Here is a 20,669-nt window from a genome sequence, read left to right on the forward strand (position 1 = left end):
ACACACACACACACACACACACACACACACACACACACACACACACAGTAGGCATTTGCGACTAACTGCATCTGATTTTCTTGACTTTACAAGGATACAATATTAATGTAAAATCGGAGGTCTTTTTATTTAAAAACAAATATTTCTAATATTATTATTGGCTGACAGACACGTTGCAGAGGGGAGGCAAAGAAGAGCATACTAAAAAAAGTCTTCAATTACCTCTTTAGAATAATACCTTTTTAGGTTTTATCCTTATATTTGTATTGCTTTTATTACATACTATTTTTAGATTCACATTTCAACTCCCACCACTTTGTTCGTGTATGCTTTTGCACTTTCCTACTGCAACTTCAAACATTTTTTTTCTAGACTGTATTACTGCTCTACGTGACATATAGGCATCATTTATAATTAAGTTCACCTGCCTTTTCAACAACGTATTTGTCACATCGAATTCCTCACTTTTGAAACACGCAGGTGCGCGCGCACACAAATGCAGTTTAAAAAGCGTATTCCACCTAACAGTCCTAAATCTGCAGAAATATAGACTTGATGTTTATTTAACATGCCAGAAGGCCTGGTCACTACTCTCCCGAGACGTTGCGCACATTGTATCAGTATGCATTCATGTTACAGTTATTCTCGTTAGGGAGTTCCCACCTGAATGTAGGGCCTGCTGCTCATTTTCTTAAGTTTCATAAATCCTCCTTGTGAGCACCTGTCTGATTTAAGGCGACGACAGACCCTCCCCCCCCCCCCCCCGGCCCCCTCCAACTTGGATTTGTCCCCGATTTGAGTAAGCTATCCCGCCCGCTCGCCACTGCGGGGCGTCTGGGCACTGGAGCGGCGCCTTGAACCCCTTGAGTCTGCTCCCCGCAACAGGCTGCCCTGTCACGTACGTTTTCCCGGAGTCCAAGCATGGCCGTCATCTCTCAGCATTACGCCATCACAAAGAGGTAGGGAGGCACCAGCACTCTCCGCCTCTCTGTCTTCATGAACCTGTGGAATGTAACCTTTTTTTCGCAGTTGAATTTCTCACAATCATAGTTAAATATAAGCATAACATCGCTTTGAAGTAGGAACTATTTGGGGAGAAAAATAATGGACAATAGACTATCGTTGAATCGGTGGAACAGCCCAATTGCAACAAATTCCATGGTTATTTATGATGCCATATAGTATCATATTACCTGATGACTTTATATAAATGACCCTGTTTAGATCCAGGCTTCTATCCCGTCATTAGAAAAAAAGCAAATTTAAATTGAGTTCAATTGAACTGAGAGAGAGTAACTGGATTCCATGGTCTTCTGCGCTTCGCTGCGTCCGCTTGCATGTAATTAAATAGCGCTGTGCGCACTTATCGGTCGGATCTGACAGTGGAGTTTCTAAAAAGCGGTCCCTGTCCTGTGCACCTCTTCGCCCCGTCCCCTTCCAGCTCTACCTCTCGGTAATTGAATTAGCTCGGTTTTGGGCTGGGGGAGGGGCTTGGCTTTGTTCGAGTGACGCCCATTCAAATCATTTCAAACCAATGGGACTATCCCCCGCTCCGCCGTAACCAAACCCACTCTCTCAGTCGGCGTCTGGAGCTGCCTGCCTGCCCGTCTTTGCCCTCACCTTCCTTGCGTGTCCCGGCGTCTTAAAAACCCAAAACACCAGAACGAGGAAGAACCACCCGCACATGCGGGAGAACGCGAGATCTTTCTTTTTTCTTCCTTCAGAAAACCTTGCACGTCGCACGATGACTTACATATGAGGACGACACTTTGGGATGCGGACATCAACGAGCGTCTCCGCGGAGAGAAGCGCATGAGAAAACACAACGCTGTCCGTTCTCCCACCGACACCGAGGACTCCTCCCCACCTCGGCCGTGACACCTCTGGCACATAACCGAGAAAGGATAACAGTCTTTTTTCTGTTTTTTTTTTTTTCTTTTAAGGCCGAAGGCGAAAGACCGAGTCTCACGTCACCATTCATTCATCTGCCAGCCGCTGACTGACTGTATGGCTTTAAAAAGTTGCATGGAGAACATGGACATCTGACGTGCGGCACACGGCGTCATTGGACACATTGAGCCTCTCTCTCTCTCCCTCCCTCCCTCCCTCTCCCTCCTTTCTCCATCACACCGTGGACTGACTATAATCCCCCCTGCGCTTTGGCCGTGGAGTAAGAAGAAGTGTTCGGCAGTTGTCATTTGCCCTGACACAGGCTACATCCAGTAGCTCCCTGCATCAGAGGGAACCACCACCACCACCACCACCACCAAGACAGTGCCTGTTGTGCTGCGCATTTGTTGTGTGCTGCTCTCGCTGTTTGTGCGCGTTAGGTGGGAGACATATTTTGTCAGAGCTGACATCCTGCGTGACATTAAAAAAGCCTGTGATCCACCCGGACAATCGACCCGCATCAGGGAGACGAGACGTTTTTGTTTGTTTGTGGGCAACTTTAAATCCCCGTCAACCCGAACAAGTGTCCCCCTTCGAATGGTCACGTCCTCGCCTTTTCTCCTGTCGCTATTTTCTTTCCACGTCGCGCGCATTTTTTTGTTGTTGTAATTTGTTCAGCATTCACAAACTGCGCCAGCGGCCACGTATGTGAATGAGACGCTCATCACCTGTACCGGTTGAAGCGCCCAGTGTACAACCCGACTGACTGAAACGACACCGAAGAGGAATACGTGCCGAAGTTTCGCCGTAGTGATGCTGCAAATGGAAATGGTCATCTTCCTCTGCCTGGTGCTGTTGATGTGTGTATTTAGCCAGGAGCCCAGTTCCAAAGTGGTGGCCGACCGCTACGCCGTCTTCTGGAACCGGACCAACGCCAAGTAAGTGGCCTCACACCGGGCGGGTTTATTTCTGCCGCGGAGGGTCGGTGACGCTCCCGTCCCCCTCCCGCGCATCTGCATGAACCACGGGGCTCGCAGGTTTTTGCTGGACCACATCGGTGTTTATTCACCGCAGTGAGGGCATAATGCCAGTAGCTGTATAGGTACAGGCTGTAACCGAGGAAAGGGACAGGAGCGTAAAAAAACCCCGCCACCGTGTCTTATTTTTCAATGGCTGCTGATTATCAGCGTGTCCCTCGAGGAACCCATAGATTAAAACCCCGTGCGTAATAAGGCCCCGGACACAACGTTCATCTCGTGGTGTTGCACCCGCTGTCAATGCCGTCCGTTTCATTATGAGTTATTCTGGTTCAGAGCATTATCTTGTGTTGTTTCTCAAGCCATTTATTTACACGACCCCACTGGACCCACGAGCAGCAGTATCTAACTATAGTCTCAACGAGGCTAAGCGCCTAACGATCACCATGAAAGTCCGTGTAATGTGGCCGTTCGTTGACTCACTTCAGACTTAACTTAAATTGTGGGCCAAACGCGTCAGACCTGTGTGAGGGGGACAGCTTTTGAATGCGGTGCTGTGTTGAGGGTGTTTACTGTGTGGCTTCGTCCCTAACTAGCGATCCTAAATGAAGTCTGTGAGAATATCAGTCAATATAAAAAAAGCTCCTTCACCCAATTCAGTACAGTTATCATAATGCAAATTATGGGCACGCAGCGGTCCCAGCACAGCTACATAAAGGAGTGCTTCATGGATATAATAAAGGCACCATGGCTGTGGAGTTACAGAAACTGACAAACTCCTCTTTGAGTAAGCTTTTTTTTTTTTTTTTTTAACTTTTTCCACCTATTCATCTTTAAAATACTTTTTGAATCACTTTTTCTGTGAGGGAACGTTTCTCTGAGCAAAATTGTATTCGTTGTAGTTCAGAAGCCAACGCAATACAGCTCTTGTTTTGTGCAGCATTATACTTTTGGATTGTTGACATGTGGAGCTTTGTAAAGTACAAAAACAAAACAACACAATCCAATGAAATTAGGTAAGGAGGTTTAAAAATAAAATTTGATTTTAGAGATGTGATAAAATGAATAAGAAATAAAGCAAACTAATTCTGGATCATAAAACCCAGTGTAGAGTTATTATTTAACAGTGTGAAAGTTTTTTGTTGTACTCTAAGTGTCGTGTTGAAACCATGGACTTTCCCATGCAAAACTTTTGACAGTGTACAGCTTTCTCCTTCTAAAATGAACAGTTTCCCCAAATTAAACTTCAAACGGACTTTTTTCCCCATTTGTTTTGCATAGTGAGCAGTCCATACATCCTAAAATAATAATACTCAAACAGTTTATTTAAATATTAAATGTTTTAGGAGTAAAACGTGTACGCTTTTCACTTTTCCTTCATATTAATAAAAGGACAACATTAGAAGACTCAGCACTGTTAATAGTGAAGTGAGGATTTTATGTGCCGTTCACTCAGAGAACCTCAGCAAAGTAGAAATAAAAGTTTCTCAGATACTGTTCTAGTTGAACCACTCTCTGCTCGGACAGACTCGAGTCAGTGTTCAGTGTACATGTTTGTCGAGACAGCGTTTGCCACTAAAAGTCCCTCATAGAGTCAGACTGTACAGCCTTGTCCCCGACTTATTAAGTCTAAACACTGCTGCCTGAGTTTACAGAGATCTTTCGCTCAACTGCCAACGGCACTTAGTATTTGTTGAATAAAATCCACAGCTTAGCCTCCGAGTGCGCACAAAGCCATTAATAGCACAAGCCGAATTTGTTGCACAACTATTTATATTCAGTTTGAAGTTTCGGGCAAAACATGATTTATTGCTTGAAGCAATTAGTGGTCAGGGGTACAAACGGACGGCTGACTGAGAGCCCTCTCCTGAAAGCCGGGACCGGTCCAGCAGGGTGCGCAGATTCTCGGCCTGATATACCGTAGACCGTGACTGTTGTGGTCTTGGTCTTTACTCTGACTTGCCCCGGCTGTTTATTTATGGACCGCTTTTCCTCAATAGACGCAAACACAATTTGGAAGTTGAATCTAGATCCCTGCTGTTGATAGACTTTCCTTAGACTGTATTTTTTTATTTTATTTTTTCGACAGAAAACTTTTTACTTGACCCGCCGCTCGGTTAAGTTGATATCTTCCAGATGTGCTGACAAGTTTTCTCAGTTCTAGTGAAGGAAAAAAAAAACAAAAAAGACGGGAAATTTAAGTAAATCTGTTAATCTCAGATCTGACACACTCACACTGAGAGAGGGGAGAAAACAAGAACTCTGTGATCCACTTGGCTGCATGCTTGTTGTGTCTTTTGCTCTCTTTTGCGTCCGTAGTCACATCTGAGAAATAGATATCTTCCTGAGCCTGACTCGCCCGAGGAAAAGAAAACAGGTCTTCACAGAGGCTGTAATGCTGCGAAACACCAGTCACTCCGTTCTACTTACTCTAAATAGAGTTAGTCTGACGCTCACCCCTCTGGCTCGAGGCAGGAAGCAAGAAAGGTAACACGACGGCAGGGAGGAGACGGGAGAGATAGCAAACTTGTCTCATTGATGACTCGGATAATAAATATTGACTCCCTTTCTCCGTGCATTAGGCGACTGTAGGAAGCTGTTGTGGCACTACAACATAAATTGGCTCCACAGTCACACCGAAATATCGGCTGCTCCAAGAATTCACCGTGTGAATGCCCCACGCACGTAATGAAACAGGCACATTTGAGCCAACGTTACACGTTACTTTATGACGGAAACATCCAAATTGATAATGTAATTTGTAATAATGATGTTAGCAGGTAACTTCAAAGATGTTTGACTTGCTCTTTACATTCTTTCTTGTTGGTGTCTGAACACAGCTCCTTTCACTACGTCCAAAGAAAAAAGCCTTTTTGTTGCCATTCATTTGCTCGCACTGTTAGGAAACTGCAGCTTCCGCTGACTTGAAAATTGGCCGATAGCGAGATGATCCATCACACTAAAGCTGCAGTTTGAGTTTGGTTTTGTCACAATGTCTGTTTTGCTCTGAAATCATTGTGCCCAAGTTGGACGTTTCACATCAGCGTGTGCAATGCGTTGTGCGCTCCGCTCACTTGATCACCTGAAATGCTCAGAGAGAAATGGAAACCCATTCATGGAAATGGCAGCGAAAAACAGTTTTACTTGCAAACTTTGTCACACCCGTTTCCTACAATTCGTTTTGAATTTTTGTATTGCAGAAATGATTGGGGAAAGTCTGAACTGTAGACAAAAATAAGTGAAAGGGCTACTTCTGCTGTGGTTTCGAATCAATGGTAGACAAAACATACTGGTGCAGCTGAGACTAGCAGTGGGGTTGAATGTGGAATCTCAGATAACAACTTTTTGTGTCTGAAATGGAACCTTCAGTCTGCTAAATGTTTTCTGCAGGTTAGAAGTTCCTCTATTTGGTTTTCCAGCGGTCAGAAGTAAAAACAATCGGTAGTTTAGTGTTCATTGGTTTAGTGTATCGTAGTTTGCGTTGGCGGTGCCACGGCTCTGTCTGGGGTTGATTTTCCATGGTGTCTTGTTGGCTTCAGTCCACTGATGTGTATCAACTCCAGCATGAACCCGTTTTATTCTAAACCCCTTTACCTCCTCTGTTTGTTCGGACGTCTCTCTTTAACATACCTTCTCAGCATTTAGCCCATCAGAAAAAGTTACTTCGAGGGACAGTTTTAGAGGAGTGCAGGAAATCTTGAAGTTGTATTCGTCCTTCCTTCAGCTTGAGATAAATACAGGGACATTTCCCTCCAGTTCCTGCCCTCTGACTGTCTTTGCTTGTGAGTATTTATTCTAATGAGGGGACAGCCAGTGGCTCTAATGGTGTCTCAGCCGTAATGCCGAAGAGACGGCCCTTCCCTTCCTTTCTCCCCCCCTATGCCCTTTCTTCTTCCCCATATTCCTCCTCGCCTTTCTCCCGTGTTGCCTCTCGGCTACTCGGCCTTCTCCCCGTCTCTTTCTCCCTCCCTTCCTTTCTTCCTCCCTCTCTCTGTCAGTCTCTCCTTTGCCGGGGCACAGAAAATGAATGAATACAATTAGATATTTCGGGAGTCCCTCCGCGGTTCATGGTGGAGAAAGACGCGCAGAGGTCAGCCACACTCTGAGAGGAGCTCAGGGAGAGGTCACACACATACGGCGAGGAATAACGAAGCGGAAAGTTGGCCTGTGAATGACAAAGTAGTAACTACAACTCTCTCCTTGAAGTGGAGGGTGTCATTAACATTAGCAGTTTGATGCACTCGTGGTCATGCAAATTGCTCAAGGTGATTTAGTATTCTGCTGCTTAATTTGTAGCTCAACAAGCGGCCCGGAAAGTATTTTTCTAGCCTTGTGTCTGTGTGTGTAGTATTTATTCCATTCTTCTGTAACTGGAGGCCCGCGCACAGCAGTAATGTCTGGCTTGTCTTTGTCTCTGCATGTTTTTGTGTTTTAGTGTGTGTGTGTGTGTGTGTGAATGCAACGTACCAAATGAGCCATGAGGTCATGTAGGGCTTGTTTCCTCTCCTTCAGACTCATAGATACCAGAATAAATACATCTTTCTCCCTTGGACTTCTCAGTACCTGTCACAGACCAGTGGGACATGAATAAGCGTCTTGTCCATCTGGGCTTGTGTGTGTGTGTGTGTGTGTGTGTGTATGCAAACGCTGACTGTACGCTAACAAAGGCACGTACGCATGGAGGTGGAATGTTATTCCATACACCCTTCTGTCGCCAACAGATCTATTGCAATGTTCACTTTTTATTTATAATTCAACCTGGGTTTTTTTAATCAAGTTGACATTGCCTTTGATTGCCAACGTGGATAGTTTTTGTCCTCATACTAGTTTTCCCTGTCGCCCCCTTTTTGTTTTTACAGCGACTCGCTCGGAGCTGTGTTTTACTCTCTCCTCCGCCCCGGCTCTCGGCCTCTCCCTCCGTCTCTCCGTCTGAGGGCTGATTAGTTTGCGTTAATGACCCCTTGCTCTGTCATTCTGTTACGCCTGTGGCATTGGCAAGCACAAGCACCGGCCGGGCTGCGGGGACAGCGGGTGTAAGGGGGACGCGACGAGAGCGAGGCAGAGGATGTAGAAACAAACAAACAAAACACAAGACCTAACGGGGAAAAACCAGCAAACTGTAATGATGGTGTTGTGTGATGTAATACTTCTATTAGGTTTAAATGGCACTCTGTTTTCTCACCAGGCCTGTAAATGCACTTTCTATTTAAATTAGTTTTCTGTTTTTTTTTCCTCTCTATTAACTAGAGAATGAGCCCAGCAGGCAGTAGTCAATGCTTAGTCAATGTGCTTGGCAGAGCAGCTGTTCGTCAGCGCGCGGTGGACGAGGGGGAGGACTGCTGGCCGTGACCCTTGTGGAGGTGCTATGCGGCGGACAGAAGCAGCCCTGTCGCCGGGGGTGCCTGGTGGTCAGGCTGTTGTCTTGGATATGCTAATTCTAAGTAATGGCAGCCTGCAACTGGATAGAAAAAAAACACATTTCTTTTTGTATATTTATATAAATATTTTTATATATTTTAGATAGGATTATTATTTATATTAATAATTGATATATTTATTTAAGTAAAAACATTTTGTCCTCAATAGTGGTAGGTTATTAGTTTGTTTTTGTAAATAAATGAATACTGTAAAAAATGGTTTGTTTTTAAATTATGCCTTTCACATACTTTTGAACAACTGATATATTTTTTGACCTTCATTTTGGTGATTTATTCATCTGAACACAGCCTCAGAAAACCTGTGTTTGTTCATGATGAGATAAATATTTCTCCTGGCCAAGGTTAGCGGTGTTGAATTGGTGCTAAGAGCCTCAGAAATACCAGCGCCACGATAAATGTTTGTTTATCCACCTAATTATTATACTGGCAGAAATGGACAGTGTTGCATTGGCAGCTTCACTCCAGTTGCACATGTTTCCCTCCCTTGCCTGGGGAACCAGCTTTTAATGTCCAGGTTTTTGTTTTCAGAGTAATCGCTCCAAGGTCAGCTGGAGTGCTGAAACACTGCTATCAGCTGAGCGATCTGTCTTTTAGCCCTCATTCAACCCGTGGCTTTCAGAAGCAAGGCTGCGTAGAGCTCTACTTGGAAACAATAAAGTATTAACCAGCCTGTGCAGCAAAACTTGATGGAAATAATGTTTTTTTTTTTTCCAATTTTTGCTCGTTGCTTGCCGCTAGATGCCTGTGTTTGTTTATTTGGGGGCAAATTTTTCTCTCTATCCCTGCTCTCACCGTCTCAGTTTCACTCAAAATGTCAAAGTTGTGGGAAGTCCCCCCCCCCGACTGTTTCTTTATTTTTCCTAAAGTTAGTTTGTGCCACCCCAGAGCAGCTGTGGGTACAGAATCTGGCTGTCCAAACTTGTTTTTCTTTTTACCGAGAACACCTGAGTAGAATTGTGGTTGATGTGAACAGAGTAGACAGAGAAAGAGAATTAACTATTTCTCTGTGAGATTTATTCGACTCCCATATTTGAAAGGCTTGTATTTCATGCTAAGACCTCACAGATAATGATTAACAGGGAATACAAGCCCGCTGCAGGTCCGTTAAGGGTCAAAACGCCACCCCATGAATCTCCCTATTGTGTATGATAAGTCCTCGTTCATGGCTGAAAATGGCGCCACCATATCCTTCTTCAGCTCCTCTGTAAGATGGAGGCTCAGAGGCAGCTGTTACTGTAGTAACGCTTGGTTGATCTATCACCCCCGACCAGAAAGGGGCGCTACTGAGGGAGGTCTGATACCCTCTTGTGCCCTCTGAGCATTTCAAATGTACAGTTTGGGAGTGAAAGCGACATGCGTTTGCTTGATTTGAACCAGCTCTTTCTGCTTTTGTTGATTTGCAGAAATCTCATCATTAAACTCATTTAGTGTCAACGTCATATTATATTTACAGGAACTATACACCAGCGTGTAAAGTCCAAAAAACGACGGATGGGTTTCAAAAAATATTTTTTTCACCGTTCACTATTCAGCTGGAAAATGTGACGGGAACGATTGAGACCTCTCATTTTTTTTTTGCCAGACACATTTTCCACAGATAATTCCTTTCATGGTAGGCTGGCTTCGGACCTTACACTGCCGTTTTCCTTATTTAACTTGGGGGGCTGCGGGGGAGTGACTGGATGTTTTTCTAGCTGGGCAGCAGTGTGGAGAATAGATCCCAGAAGAGAACACATCTCTAGCTTGTGAATAAAGACCTAATTGACGGGTTGTAGCCAGTTGTAAATGACTCATGAGGTAATTCGTCTTCACAGACAGGCTGAGAAACACACGGAGGGAGTGTACAGTTGTGTGGTCTGCTTTCCCTTTGGAATTGAGAATCTACTTGGGTTATTTCCAAACGTTTACATCCAAAAATCTAATTTTCAGAAGTCATAAAGTGCTGCTTTTAAAAAGCCAGAGATGATGTTATCCCCTTCTCACCTGTGTGGCGTGTATCCATGGATGGGCTTCTTGTATTTTCCTTTGGCGTTTTTTTTTGTTGCTTGCATTGGCAAAGTCATGAAAAGGTGAAAGCACTAATTGATTCCCTGGCCTTCTTTTTTTAATATGAACACCTCCTTTGTGAAGAGCTGCTTTCGCAACGTTCAGTCTACCGTTGTGGCGAGACAGACATGCCAATAATAAGCTAGCTGCATTAGCAATTGACAGTAGAGAAAAATGCTAGCAGCCAATGCCCCCCCCCCCCCCACCGCTAGGCCGTGAGACTGAAAGGCAGCCATTGTTCTGCTCTCTCTGTCCACTCCACACAGCCCGGGCTGAAAGTAATGCATGTGCTTTAAACGGAGAGAGAGTAGACAGAAAGAGGGAGAAAAAGAAAAAGGGAGGGCAAAGGAGAGGAGCGAGGGTGAATGGCGTGAATAGCTCGGGGAAAAAGGGTGAGTACAGCACAGCTGAAGTTGCAGTGCGCTTTTGGACAGAAGAAAAAAAACGGGAGGAGAGGAGGAGTGTAACGCGAGCGCCAGACACGAGGGGAGAGCCGTGTAGCGGCGGGAGTGACACACTGTGTGGAAAGGAAGAGGTGGCAGTTTCCCTCATTTCCAACTAGCCTTATCCATCCCCTCTCATCTGCCTCCCCTGCCTGTCTGTCCTTGCCAAGGTTTAAAGATGCATGCAGCTCGCTGGCTGTCTCTCTGTCTCCCCGGTGGTGACCGGGGTTGGTTGGTTGGTTGGTGGTGGTTCTCCAAGGGACAGACTCCGGGTCTTCACCCTGAGGAGGTGTCCTCTTTGCGTACCGGATTTAGTGACACTGGGGCTATTTTCTACAGAGACAGGATTAAGCCCGCTCAGGTTTAGACCCCTGCTGTTGTTTCCCCCTGACACTGAAGACCCCCCCCCACACACACACCCATAACCACAGGCCTGTGTTTTCTTGGGGGTTGGTTGCTGTGACGCAAAGTTGCATCTTGGTCTTAACTACTGTGACACGTTGCCCACTGTGCCCTTGAAAGTGAATTTCCCACTGAAGTGCGTGTATCGCAGTCGGAATGCCATAGTGTGCATACTGTGGCGGCTTAATGGTGGGTTCTGTTCCAAAATGCTATACATCTGCTGTGGAGACAAATTGGCGCAATAAGAATGAGCTGTTTCTGTCCCCAGCAGTCGATCTACTTACCAAGCGAAGGTCATAAAACGATGCGTTCCTTTCGTTGTGATGAATCATGTGTATAATTACGCACGATTGTAATTCAAATGGTGGATATCTCATTTTGTAACCAATCTCTTGGTGTTTCTCTTTGACTCTCTCTCGCTCTCACTCAATCTTACAAGGCTGGGGGTTTGACCGAAAATAAAATGCAAGATAAAGATTAGTGTATCGCGTTATATATTATAAGTCTCATGTCAAAATTTTAAAATCAGCTAAACTCAACTTCAACGGCTAATACTTTTGGCATGAAAAGCTCCGTTTCAGATCCACTTTCCTGGATCCAAGCCTTTAATTAGGCAACAACTGCTCGTCTGATCTGAGCTCTAAGAAGATCGTGGAATCAAGCAGATAATGAATCATGTTTAAAAATGTATAACACAGAACTGAGTCTGACATCTTCGGATGAATCAGGGTTTGATGTCAAGACGGGCGAGTGTTTGTGGGTCTCCGCGTCCGTGTGCTTACACCGGGGCGTGTCCGTGTGTCCGCTGGCGACGACGTGCACGTCTGCGTAGTTATTCAGTCGCTATAGTAAATGTGTATGTGCGTGCATGGTTGTCCTGAGCCAACCTCTGCGCGGAGGCCCGCTTTAATGAAGCAGCAGAAACACAAACCCGTTACTATAGCAGAGCACAGCACTATTCTTGACCCAATTCTCTGAGCCTGCTCCTCTGAGAGCCGCTTGGTAGTTTTCCCATTTCGAGAAGTTGCATTGTGTGCGTCTGCGCGGCGGCCTTTGTTTACGTGCGGTGGTTGGTATTCCTGTGTGAAGCTCTACCGAGTGTGTATTTTTTCCCCTGAAGGGGAAAACGATTGATCCCCGGAATGTGTGATAAATCCCATCTTCACCCTCTCCTCTCATCTGAGCCCAGCTTTGACTGGTCTGGCTTACTCCAAACATTCTCCCACAAAACCAAATATGACACCCTAAAGAACATAGACCAACAGACACACACACACACACACACACACACTGGTTAGAAAAAGCAGTTCATTATTTCTTAAGTGAGGTTCAAGTTGCAGAAGATGTGGTATTTATTCAGCTTATTTATTTTCTTCCTCTATATCAGCGAGCAGCGAGCCTCGGAGTGCAGCAGCCTTTGAACCGCGGCCTATCCCATGACTGCAGCCCTGGGTATTAACCCAGAGCCACTGAGAGGCTTAAAAAGCCATCAGCTCATTGTCCGGAGACACAAAAACCCCCTTCCTCTAACCCCCCCCCATCCCTCTCTTCCCTTCTCCTCCTTCCCTCCTTTCTTAAGAATGCCTTGAGCTGGCCTCTGCTGGCATTCATATTAATCAGTTTTAAGGGTCTAATGAGATAAGTGAGACTTAAGGGGAGTCCCCAAAGTGGCCTAAGCCCTCCGGATAAACAGAGGTGATGAGCGCTGCCTATGGCTACATCCTGAGCGGTGTTTTTTTTCCCCTTCTTCCTCAGCATAGTCATGCATACAAAAGGTTTTAATGTCCTTAATCTCACTGTTGCGCTTTGAAAACCAAAACATCACTTAACTAGATTTATTGAAGAGGAAATCATCACCTCTCCCTGTGAATGGCGAAGTGCTGATGAAATGCTTTCATGTTTTTTGGGGTTCTTTCTGGGCTGGTGGACGGTTTGAGAAGCTGGTGCATCTGTGAGTTTGACCAACATCATTTTTCTTTACTCTCTCTCGCTCCTTTGTCCTAACCTCCCCCCTCTCTTCCTTGCCCCGCCAAGTAACCCCTGAATATAGGCCAGTCGGTTTCCTCCCGCTCTTTTGCTCTTGGTGCCATTTTGCCCTCTCTTTCTCCCTCCCATCCTCCGACCCTTCCTCTCTCCTGTCTCTGGGATTACCAGATCTTTAACTGTACTGTCCATGTGTTTTGGCTCTGGTGGTCCTGCTGAGGTGACCCAGCATGCCCACTGTCAGCATTCGGTTCAATGTTGAGGCTGCAGCACTTGACTGACAGTTGCCTGCACTCTCTATCTCTATTCCCCCTGTTTCTCTGCCATTGTTTTCTTCTTTTAATCATTTTTTAAAAACATGCGCCAGTCTAATTACCTCCCCGTTTGTTCTTAAGCTCTCACCTTGAAGATAGGGAGACAAAAGCCTGTGTCTGTGTGTGTGTGTAACAAACCCCCCAAAAATGTAATGAGGCACCAGCCAGACAAAGGTAGGTAGATATGGCAGCAATAGTTGAATCATTTTTTGATTTGAAATGTAAAAAAAAACATTGATTAAAGCTACTTAGCGAGGATAACCTCCATAGGCAAATTAAATAATCTCTAATCTCTAATAATCTGCCAATAATTCAAAAGATGCAGATCTAAGGGGTCAGTTAAGACATTTACGAAATACACTGGAAAAGTTAATGTGATTGATAAAATGTACATTTTTTTACGTTTGTTTTTACATGCCTGCTTCAGAGTAAACATCAAAATGATACTTTTCCCACACATGTGGGCTCTGTTCTAACAGAGGGTCTGGTTTAACTATATCAGTAGAACTACTGGAGTAGCTGTGAGGCGGGACAAGTCCTCAGGGAGTTCAGTTTCACCTGCTGTTCTGTTCCTCAGGGCCGCAGGACTCCACGACCGGAGACATTCCAGCCAGGATTAGAGCGTGCATGGCAAACGGAAGCACAAATCGGAAAAAAAAAAGGGCGTGAAGGGTCTTTTCTTTTCTCTCTCCAGAAATGACATCGTGTTTTGGCCGGGCTGTTATAAGTCATTTTTACAACATTTTTTGATAAATTCTATATCGTAATTTGCGGTTCCTGCAAGCACTTTACCATTGAAGCACAATTTCAGAAAGTTGGATTGTTAATATTGAAAGACTTAAAACACAACGTTCCTGCTCTGGTGCATGGAAACAATAATGGCCCCCTGTGAAATACATTCACTCAGCAGGACAGATGCCTAGTTGAGCTCTGATTTTTTAGATCTTGGCTCATTGTTACCAACAAAAAATGAACAAATTGATCACAATATGTAGCAGCTGCTGTTATCAAATAATTACTATTGTTGTTGTATCAAATTTTACTTAAAATAAATATATGTCGTGGTCGACAAAATAAGGTTTTACATTAAAATGCAATCCAATACATTTTTATATTTCATTACATTTAAACATTTTTTTTAAATTTCTTTTTAATTTGAAAATGTTCTCCCTAATTTCAGGTGTAGGTTTTCTTCAAGTAGATTTTCATTAAAGGGGTTCTGGTGTTTTTTGAGCTGTAAACTAAATGAAATGACTGCACTGTGATGAAAAACATTAATGCTGGTAATGCTGGTAATATTCATGTTCAAGACTTTTCTCTCTAAGTTTATAAAAATCTGCATTTCATGGGTTGAAAATTGCTCAGTTCGCAATCTTTTTGTATTTTATTGAATTATTCAACCTTCTCAGAGTCCCATTGAGAGTTAAAATGTGTTTTCTAAGGGAGTCCTGGCTGCTGTTTTAAATCAGCCCTGGACCTCTCAAAGCCAATGCTGAGATAGATTTGACTGGTTCAAACTTTTCTACATAATGAAATTTATATACCAAAGAATGTTAACACGCTCTAATCAGAGGGGGAAATCCAGGCACTCACCCCCTCCTTAGCCCCTTTGCCCACTTTTTTTTGTTGCATTTTTCTAAATTATGCAGGGAGTAGAGTTAGGCTCCAACCTGGGGGTAAACATTCCCTATACATTTTTCCCCCCAATCAATTTGAATGGATTTGAGAGTTTCCACAATTATGGTTTAGCTTTAGAAAACTCCATTTTTCCTTCTGTTTATTATACCTTCCATGGAAAAGCCTGACAATTTACAGATGTTTCGCTTGTATTACTTTTCATTGGGTACAGAGTTGAAGTAGATTATTAGCCTGTGGGAAAAGGGATGCATCGTATTTCTCGCGTTGGATTAGAGTGCGTGCCTGGCTGTGGGTGGAGTGATGAAATATTCATTACTGTTTGTGATCTCTAAGAAGAGTAGCACTTGCAAACCTCTGCACGCAAATTCATGAAAAATAAAGTCAAGGTAGACAATGTTTTGAGCGTGAATGTGATGGAAGGTTGTCTGCTTGTCTGGCCCGTATGAACCCAACCCAAAGCATCCATGGTGGCTGGTTCAACAGTTCCACCATGGGAACCATGTTTATCTGCTTTGTCTGCACTCAGAATTTATTCAGTCTTTTGTTTAGAACTTTTTTTTAGTTCTTTGATGAATTTGGGCCTGCATTCCCACTTTTCTTGTTAACAGATTGACAGGTGTCAGTCGGCACGTCCGTGACAGTGTCGGCCTTGTCAATGTGAGTGACATTTGGTTCACGGCTGCTTTAATAATGCAGCGCAGCCACACTTTTCATGTCCTCTCCAGCTCTCCACCCGCTCCCCTCTCTGGGAATGTAGAGAGCCATCCTCACATTAAGACCAGGTCAGATTGCGTCTGCCGTCGTACATTAGCGGCAAAGCCTTTCCTGCCTGTATCACTGGTAAGAGGAACATGGCACGAAGATGGCTGAATTATTCACACTCATAATCGGCCTTTATGTCCTGCTGCCGAGCCTGGCCCCACTGTTATTCTAGTGCATAATTGATGGTGCTCAGGAGTGGAAAAGTTAGAATAGCAGAAGTAATGCAAAGCGAAAGTGTAGTCAGGCAACACGGGGGAGGGAAGAGAGGGATTGGTGGGGTGGTGAGGGGGTTTAGAGGGATGGAGGTGGGCCCCTACAGGAGTTTTTACACCGAGCTTGTGTTAGCCTTTACGGGGCTTAAGTCCAGCTAGCGTGAGGATCGCGTGTGTAGGCCAGCCAGACTAGTCTAGGGGCGAGGGGGATAAGAGGGGGGGATGAAAGGAGGTGGGAAGGAGAGGAGATGGGGATCCAGAGTAACAAGGCCTGACGCTGAGCCGGCCCAGAATGTGGTCTGTTTCTCCCCCAAAGTTACTCCGAGGCTCCACTGTGGGCAAATATGCTTTTGAAATGGATGTGAATTTGATTTTTGAATGGGAAAAAAAGTAAATTTTTTTCTTTTGAATGACTGGGGAGGAGTAATCACAACTGGTATCTGCACGGTAGATTTGTACTCCCGGGTTTGGTTTTCCTTTGGACCTAATCCAGCGCGTTTTCTTTTCACTGCCTGCTTGCTCAGGCAGGTAAGAGAGGCATGGAAATCACATTACAACCACGCGATACAATGATCGATAAACGGCAGCCTCCGGAGGAGAGCGGCGGTTGGCTCCGTTCCAATAGCAAAGAAAGGCCGTCTATTGGGAAATTGAGTGAACCAACCTTTTGAATATGCTTCAACACTACAATACTCCACTCTTGGAAATAGAAAAAAAGGTTTTCTGTTGCACATTTCATTTAAAGTAACCTGCCATATTGTTATCTTCGCCTAATTCCTCAAATGTTTCATTCCTACATTATTTTCTTGGTTTTTATATGCTTTGATATTTCTGCCTCCTCACGCCTCCCATCCAGCCCTTTTTTTTGTGAGCTCCCTCCCTTGAATGCAACACCCCTCCGTGGAAGTTTGAATGTCTCAGGTGAAGGTGTTAACACAGCCCCCAGGTGTAGTCTATTTAACACCTCTCTGACCCTTAACAAAGCCGTACTAACTGCTGCCTAGCTCTGCCTTTTGTGCTCCATAACAAAGCCCTTTAGCTTTCTAATAACACCACAGCACAGGCAGTGTCAAGAGAAACCTGAGATAAGGTCCACATCAGAGAGTTGGTGGGAAACTATTTAATCTGCTTCTCGAAACCAAACCAACACACAACAGGCAGGGATCATGTTTGGCAAAGTGGCCTGCTTTGATGGAGGGATCGGGTGGTGCGAGTAGGTGGAACGGGGACGACGGAAAATAGAAAGGCGGCTGAATGCCGGTAGTCTTTTGACGGAGCTGTGAAAGAGAACATCTGGAGAATAATACAGGGAGTTGTACACAGTGTGTGTGTGCTAATGCTCCCTCAGACACACGCGCACACATACACACAAATAGTATCGCAGCAGTATTACATGCTATTCTTTAATTCTGCTGATTACTTCTGCAATTTCCTCCTCTAATCACAATAAAAGTGAATTATTTGCCCAATTACTTTAGTTTTTACATGTATGCAAATATAATGACCACGTCTGGTCGCAAATAAATGAATAAATAGCGGTCCGTTAGTTTTCTCTGAAATTGAAAGAGGTATATCTTCTTCGCTCTCTGGGATTTTTATTTTATTTTTATTAAGGACTTGAGCAGCAGTGCCAAACACGGCGTTATCATTGAAACAAAAGCTCCACATCCTAGCTATATATATATATATTTTTTTTGTCAACATCTCTTTTGCAATATATTAGAAAGTATCTTTCACCAGAGTCGCTGCAATGTGGCCATAAAACCGTCGAGTGGAAACATTAGTAGCGATATGTCTGAGAAACTCATAAAACCAATTTACGAGCGCACTTAAGGCCCATACACCTACTGGAGCCGTTCTATAAAGATGCAGACAGAGATTGCACCAAACTCTCCCCAATTACCCGCATTTAAAAGTAATAAATGTGGATCGATAAGTGATAGAGGGCCTGTTAATCGTGGACTTTCCCAGTTCTTTCCAATTGAGACTCTCCTTTTCAAACTAAAATTGCAGCATTTACAAGCTTACCATTGATTTGTTTTATTGTTTTCTTCCTACAGGCTACATGCTGCATTGAGCTGTTTTTGCACTAGTCCTCTGAATTGAACGTTTTTATCTTTGGTAGTGCTTAAATTCTTAAGAGACTCGCCTTTATCTTATTAAAAGAGAAATTGGAACAGCCAGAATGCTTTTGATTACAATTATTCTTTATTTATGCGACTAATTCGTTTTGTAGATGTCCCAACTGACAAACACATTTTAATTGCAGGAAAACTTCAATAATCGTCACAGTATTAAGTAAACAACGTTGCTGCTCTGGCGCGTGGAAACAATGGTGGCGGGGCGCCCCTTGTGAAATAGATTCCTGGTCATCCGGCACATGTGAATGTGGCCAGTTGGTGTCATTGAGCTTATTCATCTACAGCTCTGCTCGGCTTGCCAGGGCTTTGACGCTATTGGCGCTAGCAGGTACGGATAAGAGCCCTTTCTGTCTCACTGTGAAGTTTAATTGAGAGGATCCTCCTCCCACAGTGGACTGGGACGGTCTCAGATCTGCAAGCAGACTCAGTTTACAAAGCACTACAGTTTCACTTTTAAATTTCTGTTGACAATTTCCGACGCTCAAACCGATGAGGCCGCATCCGATGAATCATTCCTCCGCGACCTTTTCACACGCTGCGTCTGAAACGAGCCCCCCTCCCAATCGTCATTAACGTAATGTCATTAATACGATACAATGGCTTATTACGCGGTCACAAATTAGATTGTACAGCAGTTAGATGTGTCATCATCCCATTCCTCCATTAATTGCTCCACTAATGGTTTGCCTTTGCATATTTAGATGTTAGCTGTGCAATTATTCTACATGGTTTTATGTATATACATACAGCAGCAATGCCACAGAAATTTACTTCTCCCCTTGCAACACAGGGATGAACAATTTTCTAGACCTAATTAGTGTATTATCAAGAAAACAAGTCTCATCAGGAAATGCCACCGCTAATCTGCCGGCTGGCATTTAGTTTAAATACCCACGCGGCTGATCGGAGGATGATCTACTGTCTTTTTGATACATTTGTCCGAACATGTGTTATTTATGTGCAGCTTTCCACGTAAACAGCCAATTAATTAAATGTCACAGCGCAGCTGAGATTAGCCATATGTTTATCTGCTCGCGGAGCACAGCGTGATGTATGAGAGTTTGAGAAAAGGCAATTGATTTGTGATTGATGTGGCATTATTTGCTTGTTGTTGCTTATTATATGGATTTATGTAGAAACAGTTCCATTATTAGAATAGGAGTTTTTTATCTCGAGGTAATTTCATTAATTTTTTTATTGGTGCCCTTGAAACCCATCGAGAAGGCGGTGCTTTTCGACATATTGCTCTCCTGGTAGAATTGTGTGCGTCATTGTGTCTGCTGTGCAAATGTTTTCCTTCCACATATCTGGACACGGAGTAATTCCTCTCCTCCTGGCTTTGTTTTTTCTGCGTCTCTGTTGGTCTTTTAATTGTGATTTTTTTCCCAGTGTTTTACAGCCCAGTAATGATTTTACAGCGGGCTGTTTTATACCAGTGTCCAAACCTGCAGCCTGGGGGAGATTTAGTGTGTTGCCGCTGTTGGTTAGTGAGCTCTAATTGGAAGGTCAGGAGGACGTGTTTGAGAGTAGCAGGAGATCACCCGCATACTGCAGATTTAAAGGTTATCCAAACCCACCCGCAGACATAAATATGTAATTTTCCTGTTATTATATTAGCCATCTGGATAGAGAGAATTGCGTGACGAACTGATTCAAAAATTGAATTTTAATAATCAGACTGAAACTTGCTTCAAAGGATCATTTAGATTATACCATATAAAATATTTGACCTTTTCAAAATAGAGTAAAGATGCTAATATGCTCATTTCATTACATGATTTGCATTAGATAAGATCACACTGCATATGCTGTATTATCGTGCACAGAGTATTTTAGCTTGATAGGCACATACTGTGCTATTTTGAACATTTTAGATGCAAGTGCACAGTCCTCTTGGTTGCTTTGACACCAGGAAGATTTTTTCCATCCAGCCATGGCGTCTCTCTTAAGAACAGCTGCCTCTGGTCCTGCATGGCATGCCAGAAGTTAACCACACTGTAGGCTTGGCTGGAAGGCTGAGACGTCTGTGTGCTCGACTCTTATGTGTGTGTGTGTGTGTCTGAGGGGCTCCGTTTCTGCATTTCGTGCCACATTTCGTGTCTATCGCCAGCCCTTCTCTCACGCTTGCCTGGCCCTGTGTCGTTGATGGGGTTTGGGTGGCGGGTGAAGTGAGGAGGGCGTTAGGAGGAGGAGGAGGAGGAGGAGGAGGGTGGCGGCCGGTAGATAAGTGGTCGATGTCTGGCTTATGCCGTCGATGTAGGGCTGGGTCACATGGTGGGCCCACATAAAGATCTCCCTGGGTGATTCTTGGCATGCAATGTTTTGAGCTCTACACACACACACAGCTTGTAGACGGACTACTCTATTCTCTCACAGACACACACACACACACACACACACACACACACACACACACACACACA

The 20,669-nt window shown here is 44.3% G+C and overlaps 1 protein-coding gene across 2 annotated transcripts in view; it reads left to right on the forward strand.

Moving 5' to 3' along the window:
* Positions 1–1,152: 1,152 nt before the first annotated feature.
* efna5b (ephrin-A5b) overlaps positions 1,153–20,669 on the forward strand; it is an 88,573-nt gene continuing 69,056 nt past the window's right edge. Inside the window, exon 1 of one of the 2 annotated variants that reach the window (XM_031856773.1) lies at positions 1,153–2,828. In XM_031856773.1, coding sequence (XP_031712633.1) covers positions 2,704–2,828 — 125 coding nt within the window. In that variant the 5' untranslated portion in view covers positions 1,153–2,703. The remainder of the gene's footprint in view (positions 2,829–20,669) is intronic. The other variant, XM_031856772.1, reaches the window with a different exon arrangement.

This window comes from Anarrhichthys ocellatus, unplaced genomic scaffold (assembly GCF_004355925.1).
Source record: "Anarrhichthys ocellatus isolate YVR2014 unplaced genomic scaffold, GSC_Weel_1.0 scaffold17, whole genome shotgun sequence".
Taxonomy (NCBI): Eukaryota; Metazoa; Chordata; class Actinopteri; order Perciformes; family Anarhichadidae; genus Anarrhichthys; species Anarrhichthys ocellatus.